At 47.4% G+C, this 13,506-nt stretch overlaps 1 protein-coding gene across 1 annotated transcript in view; it reads right to left on the reverse strand.

Moving 5' to 3' along the window:
- Positions 1-12,559, reverse strand: part of LOC144953178 (uncharacterized) — a 99,885-nt gene extending 87,326 nt beyond the window's left edge. Inside the window, exons 1-2 of the mRNA XM_078883737.1 lie at positions 12,403-12,559; positions 3,902-4,294 (exon numbers count right to left, since the gene is read on the reverse strand). Coding sequence (XP_078739863.1) covers positions 3,902-4,294; positions 12,403-12,559 — 550 coding nt within the window. The remainder of the gene's footprint in view (positions 1-3,901; positions 4,295-12,402) is intronic.
- Between the last annotated feature and the right edge of the window lie 947 nt (positions 12,560-13,506).

Here is a 13,506-nt window from a genome sequence, read left to right on the forward strand (position 1 = left end):
TAAATGTTTTCCAACCGGCGAAGATGCTCCACTAGGGGGGTCCACGTTTCGCAAGCGTATAGAAGGGAGGGAATGACCGTGGCCGAGAAAACCTGAAGCTTCGTGCGGAGCGACAGACCAGGTAGCTTCCACACAGCGTTACGCAACCGATGAAAAGATATTGCCGCTCGACTGATTCGGAGTGAGACCTCTGCTGATAAACTGGAGCCGGTCATAAGCACACTGCCCAGGTATGGGAAATTCTCCACTCTCTCCACAACTGCCCCATCACCAATTGGGAGTTGTGGGGGTGGAGTGTCCGATGGTACAGAATACCCAGGCAGGTGCTTAGTTTTGGTGGGGCTGATGGTAAGGCCCCACCTCTTAGTGGCACGCTCCAGTCTCAGCAGCAGCGTCTCCAACTCCTCTTCTGAATGAGCAGCTATTACCAAATCATCGGCATACATAACGTGGTTGACCAATAGGGAGCCATCCCTTGATCGCACCCGGGCGTCGATCAGCCTCCCATTATATCTGTACCAAATGGAAATTCCCCCGGTACAGCTATTGAAGGCTTCACGAACTACGCAGTCGAAATAGATGTTAAATAATGTGGGAGCCAGAGGACATCCCTGTCGCACCCCAAGGTGTACAGGAAAGGCTCCGACTCCCGGCCACGTAGTTTTACCCGGGCCCGCTCACCATCATGAAGGTCCTTAATGATCGTGAGCAGAGGGTCAGGGACTCCGAAAGCACGAAGAACAACCCAGAGCCCAGTCCTACTGATGGTATCATAGGCCTTGACCAGGTCAATAAAGCAGAGATGTAGGTCTTTTTGGAATTCCCTACACCTCTGCTGTAGCAGACGGACAGAGAATAAGGCATCTGTGCAGGACCGCCCTTTCCTGAAACCGCATTGGGCTCCGCAAGCCTCTCCTCAGCGTGCCTAGCAAGGCGATGTTGAATAATCCTTGCCAGGACCTTACCCGGCACACTGAGGAGTGAGATGCCCCTGTAGTTGTTACAGTCGGTACGGTCCCCCTTCTTACAGAGGGGGACCACCAGGGCATCCTTCCAGTCCTGCGGAACCCGTCCAGTGGTCCAGACTGTTGTTATGATGTCATATAGGGCAGTCTGTGCACAAACGCCACCCTCCCTCAGCATTTCGCTTGGGAGATCATCTCTGCCCGGTGCCTTCCCTGGTCTCAGACTCCGGATCGCCCTCAGTACTTCCTCAACATCTACACACACTCACTCATCTACACACACTCACTTTCATCTACACACTCTCACTCACTCATCCACTCACACTCACTCACACTCTCATAAACACACACTCACTCACTCACTCATTCACTCACACTCACTCTCATCTACACACATTCACTCACCCATCCACTCACACTCACTCACACTCTCATCTACACACACTCACTCATCTACTCACACTCACTCACACTCTCATCTACACACACTCACTCATCCACTCACACTCACTCTCATCTACACACTCACTCACTCATCCACTCACAATCACTCACACTCTCATAAACACACACTCACTCACTCATCCACTCACACTCACTCCCATCTACACACATTTATTCACCCATCCACTCACACTCACTCACACTCTCATCTACACACACTCACTCATCTACTCACACTCACTCACACTCTCATCTACACACACTCACTCACTCATCCACTCACACTCACTCTCATCTACACACACTCACTCACCTATCCACTCACACTCACTCACACTCTAATCTACACACACTCACACTCACTCACACTCTCATCTACACACACTCAGTCACTCATCCACTCACACTCACTCTCATCTACACACACTCACTCATCCACTCACACTCACTCACACTCTCATATACACACACTCCCTCACTCGTCCACTCACACTCACTCACACTCTCATCTACACACACTCGCTCATCTACACACACTCACTTTCATCTACACACTCTCACTCACTCATCCACTCACTCACACTCTCATAAACACACACTCACTCACTCATCCACTCACACTCACTCTCATCTAAACACATTCACTCACCCATCCACTCACACTCACTCACACTCTCATCTACACACACTCACTCACTCATCCACTCACACTCACTCTCATTTACACACACTCACTCACTCATCCACTCATACTAACTCACTCTCATATACACACACTCACTCACTCATCCACTAACACTCACTCACACTCTCATATACACTTAATCACACTCTCATTTACACACACTCATTCACTCATCCACACACACTCACTCTCATCTACACACACTCACTCACTCATCCACTCACACTCACACACACTCTGATCTACACACACTCACTCACTCATCCACTCACACACACTTACACTCTCATATACACACTCACTCGCTCATCCACTCACACTCACTCACACTCTCATCTACACACACTCACTCACATCCACTCACACTCGCTCACACTTGCATATACACACACTCACTCACATCCACTCATACTCACACTTTCATCTACACGCACTCACTCATCCACTCATACTCACTCACACTCTCATATACACACACTCACTCACACCCACTCATACTCACTCACACGCATCTACACACATTCACTCACTCATCCACTCACTCACACTCTCATATACACACACACACTCACTCACATCCACTCACTCACATCCACTCATACTCACTCACACTCTCATCTACACACATTCACTCACTCATCCACTCACACTCACTCACTTTCTCATCTACACACACTCACTCACTAACTCATCCACTCACACTCACTCACACTCTCATCTACACACACTCACTCACTCATCCACTCACACTCACTCACACTCTCATATACACACATTCACTCATTCATCCACTCACACTCACTCACACTCTCATCTACACACATTCACTCACTCATCCACTCACACTCACTCACACTCTCATCTACACACACTCACTCACTCATCTACTCACACTCACTCACTCATCCACTCACACTCACTCACACTCTCATCTACACTCACTCACTCACTCATCCACTCACACTCACTCACACTCTCATCTACACAACTCACTCACTCATCCACTCACACTCACTCACACTCTCATATACACTCACTCACACTCTCATCTACACACACTCACTCACTCATCTACTCACACTCACTCACACTCTCATATACACTCACTCACACTCTCATCTACACACACTCACTCACTCATCCACTCACACTCACTCACACTCTCATCTACACACACTCACTCACTCATCTACTCACACTCACTCACACTCTGATCTACACTCACTCATCCACTCACACTCACTCTCATCTACACTCACTCACACTCTGATCTACACTCACTCACTCACTCATCCACTCACTCACACTCTCATATACACTCACTCACACTCTCATCTACACACACTCACTCACTCATCTACTCACACTCACTCACACTCTCATCTACACTCACTCACTCATCCACTCACACTCACTCACACTCTCATCTACACACACTCACTCACTCATCCACTCACACTCACTCACACTCTCATCTACACACACTCACTCACTCATCTACACACACTCACTCACACTCATCTACACACACTCACTCACTCATCTACTCACACTCACTCACACTCTGATCTACACTCACTCACTCCTCCACTCACACTCACTCACACTCTCATATACACACACTCACTCACATCCACTCATACTCACACTCTCATCTACACACACTCACACATCCACACAAACTCATTCTCATCTACACACACTCACTCATCCACTCACATTCACTCACATTCACTCACACTCTCATCTACACACACTTGTATGCACTCACACTCTACAGGACGGGGTGGAAACACACAAACCTTACCTTTAATATGCAGATCCGTTCCTTGAATTATCTGGAACACAATATTCTCTAACGTGATGTGTAACATTATTCGGCAGAAGTACTTCTCCTGGTCGCTGCGCCTCACGTTCGTGATCTGTAGCGAGGCCTCGCGTTTGTCAGGATCTCCCACCAGGGCGAGGCGGTTCGTGAACAGCTTGCTGATAAAGGTCGTGTTGCCCGTGTTGTTAAAGGTGAAATTTCCGTGAAAGTGTCCAATTCTCCACGCGACACTGATTCGTCTCGGCTTCACGATTTCAGGGAACGTGAATCTGCAGGGGAGAGTGGCGGAGCCTCCCTCCGCGGCCTCCACAGTCCTCGCCACGCACACATTGTAGCCGTTACCCTCGGTGCAGATCTCCCCAGCTCCACCACCTGCGGACGATAGCAGGGAGGGCGGAATTGACACCAGCCGTGGGTTTGTGCGCTGGAGAACGCCACGGGCTGACTCTATGTGACAGCTCCACCGGCACGCGATTGTGGGCCGGTGTGCCGTGTGTCTGGTATCGTTCAGAGAGCCATGGCAGGCCGATCACTTGCCTGTTGTCTCAAGACCCCAATAGAGAGAGAGACCTGTCTAAACTGAACTAAAAACATTTTTTTATTTTACCGAAACTAAACTAAGTTTAATTTGACTAGGTGAGGCCCACTGAGCTGTAGAGCTCTTTTGGAGAAGCGACCTGGCAACAAATGGAAGCTCAGCGAGGTGGCCTATCACGTGGACATTTAAAGGAGCCAAATACTCTAAACGGATGTTTCTACAGAAAGCGTCAGGGTCGGGATCGCACCCCGTGACCTCATGTATACCAGGCGAGGTCGTTAACATATCGTAGCCACCGTAGCACCATTGTCATCGAGTAAAAAGGTTGGGGATCTTTACTTTATTGGGGTCCGAATGCGATCCGATAATACTTTCATGAAGCTTGTAGTGTCTGTGTTGTCGTATGCTCAGACCCCCGTTCCTGGTGGTAATCGGGCTTTTTCCAGTGCAGCTCCAAGACGATGGAACGCGTTGCCTCTGACAATTGTAATAAGACAATCAGAATCTTTATAGATATTTTAAATTTGCCCTGAAAATGCACCTCTTTAAAATTGCATTTCCCTAAAAGTTGTGGTGGTTTACCGATGGATCTGTCTTATTCCCTGCTTTCCATAAACGGCGCCTAACAAATGTAATGACGGAAAAATGACCCCAAGCCAATATGCAGCCTAACGGCTATTTGAAAATAAACAAAGTTTTCCGACTGGTAGAAAGAGGCCTCTACGGTGATTCGTCAGGAGGCAATTTTTTAAAGGGATTTTAGGAATAAGGTCTTAACGAGATAAATCGGAAAACAGAGAGTGTCCATTAGAGGGGAAGGAGAGGGATTTGCTAAGGGAAAAGCAAGGACAAGATGGTTCCAGAAAGGGGGCCTGAGAAATATAAAAGGGGAGAGCACGAGGAGTGAGGACGTTTGGAGGAAGTTACAAGCTGAAGAAAAGCACGAAGCCTATGGTCCAGTCCTGTGGCTGTGTCCCAATAAAGTGGCCCTTACGACATCATTGTCAGAATCGTTACACAAATGTATTATTATGGGGTGAGCGAGCGTGCTAGAATTAGAAAAAGTGTTACCGGCTAGAAAACACCCTCGTGCCCAATATGTTTGATACGATGCGGGTCAGTGGTAAATATCGTCTGTGGCCCATTACCAAGTGGTATACGTCACGTGACTGCAGGCTGTATTAAATGAAGTCATGGGACCGTATGCTTCCCACCCTTGGTCTAGAGACATCATAATACTCGTCCTGGCTGTCTAGGTATTAATCTAGATTTGAAGTTTTTGTGACTGCAGGGATCCATACTCTTTGGATTGTTCGGTAAAGTCACGTAGGTATAAAATAAATTAAATCACGACGTTTCGGGCGCAACACAAGCGTCCGTCATCAGGTGGGACAACCACAGCAAGAAGCAATTGCTGAAATGGGCCAAAAGGGCTGCTGCAACAAGAGGCAATATAGGCAAGAGAAGGGGGGGGAGGAGCCAGGGAGGAGAGACAGGGAGGGTGGGAGTGTGGGGTAGGGGGAGTGGAGGCTACAAGTAAGCAACAAGCACGGCAAAAATTATGGCAGCTACACCAAAATCAACAAAGATCTTACTAACAGCCTGACTACAAAAAACAATAATATCATTACCAGTTCGACTTTTATAATCGAACCAGTCAAACGGATCTCCCTAAAACATCTTGCCCCTAGACCACCCAGATTCTATGGTCTTCCTAAGATCCATAAAGAAGGCACTCTACTTCGGCCCATCATTTCCACTATCAACTCACCTACCTACAAGCTGGCCCGTTTTTTGTCTGATACCTTGCTTCCATTTACTGGCAAGACTACCTCAGCAGTACATGACTCAGCTCACTTGGTCTCTCTAATAAAGGGCATTTCACTGTCCCCAGATGATTTCCTCGTCAGCTTTGATGTGGTTTCTCTGTTCACCAAGGTTCCTCTGCCTGACACCTTAGCAATAATTGAAGATTTAGTCCACCATGGACTGAATCCTGATGTTCCTACGCTGGTTAGGCACTGCCTTATCAACACTTACTTCACCTGGAATGGTACTTTCTACAAACAAAATGAAGGTACCCCCATGGGTTCCCCCTTATCACCAGTGATCGCGAATGTGTTCATGGGGAAATTTGAAACAGATGCCATCCAGACATCCACCCTACGTTCTTCCTTGTAGAAAAGATATGTGGATGACACTTTCGTTATTTGGCCACATGGCCTGCCACCATTGAACAAATTTCTCAACAACATTATTTCCATACACCCATCAATCAAATTCACCATGGAAGTGGAGAAGGATGGCAAGCTACCATTCCTGGATGTTTTGTTTGAAAAGAGACCTGAGGGCTCCTTGGGACACACTGTCTACAGAAAAGCCACCCACACAGATTCCTATCTGAAACCTGATTCCCACCACCATCTGGCACAGAAGAATTCCCTCATCAAAACATTACACCATAGGGCCCACTGCATTTATGACCAACACCACCTAACCAGTGAACTGGAACACGTACACCAGGCCCTTAAGATGAATGGATATTCGGACCACATTATCCGCAAAGCTGTTTCTCCAACCATAGAGAGACAACCCCCTGAGACGCCAATCAAAACCATCACGTTACCATACATAGCTGGCGTGACCAAAAATAATTACAAAATCTTTAACAAAACACAAGATCCAGGTCCGATCCATGATCTAATCCCATCCGTGAAGGATGTCATTCCTGACATGCAATATCCTGGAGTTTACAAACTAAGTTGCACCTGTGGTGATTGTTACATTGCGGAAACGAAACGTCATGTCTCGGACCTTGTTTGCGAGCACAAGGCAGATCTGAAACACGGCAGAACTAATACCTCCGCCGTGGCTGACCATTGCTATAACGCTGTGGGCTCTCATGATAGTTTTTTCCGAGACCAAGGTACTCTGCACACCTTCTGGCTATCAAAGGTTTGTTCATGAAGCGATCCAGATATATAAACATAGACATAACTTCAACCGGGAAGATGAATACAGATCGAGCAATCATTGGAAGGATGTTATTAACCAGGTAAACCCATAACTGTTTTTTGGCCTGCCTTCATATTCGCATCTCCAGTTTACTAACCCTTCCACTCGCAGCCCCACCCACTTCCCCTCCCCGCTCCGACATTTTTTGCCGTGTTTGTTGCTTACTTGTAGCCTCCACTCCCCCTACCCCACACTCCCACCCTCCCTGTCTCTCCTCCCTGGCTCCTCCCCCCCTTCTCTTGCCTATGTGGCCTCTTGTTGCAGCAGCCAATTTTGTCCACGTCAGCAATTGTTTCTTGCTGTGGTTGTCCCACCTGATGACGGACGCTTGTGTTGCGCCAGAAACGTCGTGATTTAATTTATTTCATTTTATACCTACGTGACTTTACCGAAAGAACCAAAGAGTATGTCTAGGTATTGTTTGTGCATTCCAGCAAGGACCATTATGTTGATTGTCTTGTGATCCTTTCATAGACAACGCTTCTGAATGCATGCACTCCCAGAGGGGTGTCTTGTGGATGATGAGGTATGTAAAGACGTGTTATTGTTTACGTGTCATTGTGTTGCTTATTCTCTGCAACGATGCTCGTGATTATTCTGTGTTGTGCTTTAAATGGCTTTTATGCTTGAACTAGGACCCATATCTAACGGAGGGTTCCTTGCACACGAACACATGGCAGTTCATCTGCACTGGTCCAAGCAAACCTGGCTGCTGATGAGACACTGAATGTCAAAACCAGTCCAGCGTTTTTGCTTGTATTGAACCCAACGCTGCTGAAATCATATACTTGCAGATGGAAGGCCTTGTGGCTGATGAAATGTGTCAAAAAAGTGTGCATTTTTACGTAGAGCGACCGTCTGAGTAGTTTTGCTCAGTCTCTCCAGGTTGCACGCTTCACTGCATTGGCATCTAAAGCACGTCTGTCGAAAATAGTTTTTTTCTTTTTGGATGTCCAGTGTCGTCTAGCCGTGAGAACCTTAATTTTATTGGCCGCGTGGTATCGCACCGCGTGGTGTCGCACCCCGTGGTGTAGCGCAAAACGACGTCTGTTATGACGTCACTGGGGGGGGCGGGATTGGGGTGGTGCCCGCCCACCACTCGCCATTATGACGCAACCATCATCAAAGCAAACACTTTTATGCTAGTTTGTGTGCGTGTCTTGTGTGTGTGTGTCATGTGTATGTTATATGTGTGTAGTGTGTGCAGTGTGTGCAGTGTGTGTGTGTTGTGTCTCTGTTGTGTGTGTTGTGTGTGTTCCAAGGTTTGTAATTAAAACGTTGGCCGATGCAGTCATTCCCACGATGCCTTTCATGCAACCTGACATTACTCACACTCAGGGGCGCAGCTGTGGGTGGGTGGATATTTGGCAGCGTAATGCGATGCATCGGGGTCCAGTCGGCCACGAGGGGGACCCCGAATCAACAGATAATATTTTTTTTAATTCAATAATTGACATTGAATGCCAACAAAAAACATTGTTCCAAATGAAAAATACACACAGCGTAACATCTAGCAGCGCTACTGCTGTTTGCTACTGAACAGCAGGCTGTTTGCTGACTGACATGCGCATGAAAGCAAGAATCACGATAACTTAATAGTGAGTATTGTACCTTTACATCTTCTTATTAATATTGTCACTGTGAGACTGTCTTCCTCGAAACCAATACACGGTGCAGCAACTAAAATTATATGTAGTAATATTGTATACGGGTAAAAAAAAGACATCCATAAGTTACGTCAGTAAAAGTGTGTCGGGAGAAAGGAGGGGGCCCACAGTCGGATTCTGCACAGCGACCCCCACCCACCCCCACGTTGCAATGCGTCGCTGCGCGCCTGCCCACACTGCGGGATACGTGAACACGGCCTTTGGGCGGCAGTGATGACGCTCGTACCTGACAGCAAGGAGCACCTGGGGTCGAGCGCCTCCCTGTGTGGGGGTTTGTGTGGTCTCCCCCCTGTCCTGCAGAGTGTTAGTGGATACAAAAACAAGTGTGTGTGTAGATGAGAGTGTGAGTGGGAGAAAGGGTGAGTGAGTGTGAGTGGATGAGTGAATCAGAGTGTGAGTGGGGAAGGGTGTGAGTGAGTGTGAATATGAGGGTATAAGTGAGTGTGAGTGGATGAGAGTGTGAGCGAGTGAGTGTGAGTGGATGAGAGTGTGAGCGAGTGAGTGTGAGTGGTTGAGAATGTGAGCGAGTGAGTGTGAGTGGATGAGAGTGTGAGCGAGTGAGTGTGAGTGGATAAGAGTGGGGAGCGGTGGTGTAGCAGTTAGCACGCTGCACTACGAACCCGGCTACCTGAGTTCGATTCCCGCTCACGGCCAACACTAGGTCGACTCAGCCTCAAATGTCTACCTGATGAGATGTTTAAACATCGCCACTAGGGAGACAAATGCGACCGGGCGTGGCCACGCAGCCCACCGTATGCCGTGCCGGCCTTCATAGGTCCAACATTTGCCTCAGCGTAATCAACGTTTTGGGGTTTAGATCGCGTTATTTATAAATGTGTCGTAACCCTCCACCACCCGACACGGCCAATCAGCAAAAAAAAAGTGTCACGTTGACGAAAGACAAATAGTTCACTGCTTTAGCCCACCGGTGTGTTGAATCGTGAAACCACAACATTTACAATTTTTGAGTAGTACGACGTTTCGCTGGTAATTGCATCAATCATCATCGGGCAATTCGCCAAAAACGTTGATTATGAATAAAATTGGTCGCGAAAGCCTACGTGTTAAATTTGCCTCAGTAGTCTGCTACGGCTATACGGGGGATCTGTGAGCGGGTAAATGAATTGGTGTGCGTGTGGCGTGTCGATGTTCTTCCCCCTCTTCTCTACGAATTTATTCCGGGTCTCTGCAGTTTCCTCCCAAAGCTTAACAAAAGCCACACGCAGTGTAACCGCTAATGACCGAACCCACCAATGTTCCTGCAAATTACTCCATTGGAATAACACACAGCAACTTGCAGGGAGCCGTGGGGGCTGGGAAATGTTAACTCCCTCGCCTGGTATACAGCGAAATGTGAGTTCGACCCCGACCCCTGCTGCAAATGTGGAGTCTGCAATGTCTTTCTCCCCGTGGTTGTGTGGATTTTTCTCCGGTGTTTTCCCCTCCACATTCATAATGAACATCACTGCACGTTCAGAGTATCTGTCTGCTGCGATGCCGACCCTGGGGGCGCCTACTATATATATTTTGAGTTTGCGTCTGTATACATTTGCACGTGATGAGAAGCCGCTTTGTTGAGCAATCATCTTTGATCGGCAGGTCGCTTCTGAGAAAGAGCTACTTAGCTCAGTGGGTCTTACCTCGTCAAATTAAACCGAGTTTCATAAATGTGACAGCGTTATGCGACGCATAGGGTGCACAGTCGGCCACAAGGGGGCCCCGAATCAACAGATAAGCAAGTACAAACATATTATTGGTTCTTTCGGTAATGTCACGTAGAAGGGAAATAATAAAATAATAAAAATAAAATTAACCCGTAGAAACTAAGTTTTTCACTATAAATCCTTTATATGCGTGACATCGGTTTTATTTTATTATTCATTTCTGTTTTTCTTGAGAAAGAGTTTCATTTTGATCACATTGGTATTTTAAATAAAATATGAAATTTTTTTTCCCAAAAAAGTGGAAAATTTTGGAAAAAAATGTTTACGAAAATAAATTGTCACGCACAACGAGTCTGTGTGCAAAATGTCAGCTCGATTGGATCACCGGAAGTGGGTTAAAAAACGACCGAAAGATTTGCACGGTCGTAAGCGCGCAAGCAAGCAAGTGAACTTAATATAAAGGATTTAATAAAGCAATACAATTCTCACGACGTTTCGACTGCAACACACCTGATGATGATTGATTGTGTTGCAGTCGAAACGTCGTGAGAATTTTATTTTTTATATTTTTATTATTGTATTATTTCCCTTCTACGTTACTTTACCGAAAGAACCAAGAACATGAATCTCTGCAGTCACGAAAACTTTCAATCGAAAGTACAAACATGCTCAGATTTGTTTTAATACACTCAGAAATTACCTGTGGTCTACCATGGACCAAGCCTGATGATTAGGGCATCTGGCTATCGTATCAATAGAGCAGTGTAAAGTTGCCGGATCCACCACCCCCTAGGAGGAAATCATCGAACCTATAAAGCCGAAAAGTTCACACAGCGTAACATCTCGTAGCGCTACTGCTGCTGTCTGTTACTGAACAGCAGGCTGTTTGCTTCATACTGACATGCGCATGAAAGCCATTATCACGATAACTTAATAGTGAGCATTGTACCTTTACACCTTCTTACTAACAATGTCACTGTGACACTGTCTTCAACTTAAATGATATAGACAGTAATACGCCTACATATTATTGTACACGGGTTACAGATACATCCGTAGCTCTTTCCATAAATGTGAGTCGGGGGAAACGAGGGGGTCCCGCACAGCCCCTCCCACCCCCCACGTCGTAATGCGTCGCTGTGACCCCCCTGCGCCTCGAGAAAGGCGACGCGATCTCGCAAGGGACGGCGTGGGCACTGAGACCCTGACAAGACGTGCGCTGGGACGAGCTGTTGCCCCAACGCATCACGGTAGCAATCGGGCATCGGAGGTGTGTTTGCATCCTAATGAACATTCACTGAATTTATGCCGCTGAGTAACAAACAACTGGCTCCTCCGTAATGTCATTTTTTTTTCTCTGGTCGAAAACTTTCCACTATCAGGATGGAGTAGATTATCTACTTTGATTATCACCTCAATGAAACCTGCAACTATATCCCAGTTCCTTTCCACCGATTTTGATTCACCCCCCGCGTTGCCCAGAAAGTTCCGCTCGTCGCATCGAAGCGCAGAGTGACCGAGACGCCGGGTCCCCTGTTCGGGGAGGCGGGGGCTCGTGGAGGGAGCAGAGGCGCGGCACCACCCCCGGCGCGTTACCTTCAGCGTGAGCTGCGTGGAGCAGCATCAGCAGCAGAAGCGTGGCGGGGATCGTGGAGCGGCACCCCCAGCCCATGCCTCTCTCTCTCCGCACGAGCCGCGAGGTCTGGCAGAGCCCCGCGCAGGCTGCCTCGTAGACGGGGCACTGAACGTGCATGGGGAAGTTCCCTGCACTGCCAAGTGGTCGCCTGCCTCTAACGCTGGCTCTATAAACACGGAATTTATGATTGCACATTTCCCCCTTTGTGCGTTGGCGAAGGATGTGGGTCGCTCTGAGACAGGGCTCGGTTATAATGTGGTAGTGAGATGGATCACGACTGTGAAGGAGGAGGTTGTAAACTGGAATCTCGATCGTGTTGAACCCAAACCCATCGTGTGTTGTGACTGGGTTTCGAGGATTGGATGAGGATAATTATGATGATACATTTCAATAATAATTTACCTAATTATCCAAGGAACTCTTTTTTCAGAAGCATCCTGCCACATCGGGATCCTTGTTTGAAGATGTTTAGAGCCGATTAACGATGTGTGCATATTATTCACGTTTGAGGACACCGTAGATCCATTAAAAAAAACCCACGCTTTAAGCGAGGCAGCACTCTATCCCCATACAAATGTAAACAGATGAGCATTAGTCCATTTGCTGCATTGCCTTCTCCTTGCGAGCCAGGGTATAGCACCCAAGAACTATGAACTTTTTTTTGTTTACCAGATAAGGCCCACTTCGCGATACAGCTCTTTTTCAGAAGCGACCTGGCTACAAATGATAGCTCATCGAAGTGGATTATTACGTGGACAATTAATACGGCCAAATTCTCTCAATGTATATTCCTCAAATGTGGCGGTAAAAAACGGAAAAAAATGCACACGATCACATGGAGAACACGCAAACTCACAATATACAGGCGTCAGGGTCGGGATAGAACCCCCAACCTCCTGTAAACTAGGCGATGTAGTTAAAATCTTGCCACCGTAGTGCCCTCAATGCCCACGAGAAGGGAGTTTCCTAATATTTATGCGATCTACCAAACCTCACCTCCACAGTGCTGGATTACACGCCATCTGCAGAGACACTTTCCGCTGGGCGATTAAGAGGGTAGGCGT

This window comes from Lampetra fluviatilis, chromosome 72 (assembly GCF_964198595.1).
Source record: "Lampetra fluviatilis chromosome 72, kcLamFluv1.1, whole genome shotgun sequence".
Lineage (NCBI taxonomy): Eukaryota > Metazoa > Chordata > Hyperoartia > Petromyzontiformes > Petromyzontidae > Lampetra > Lampetra fluviatilis.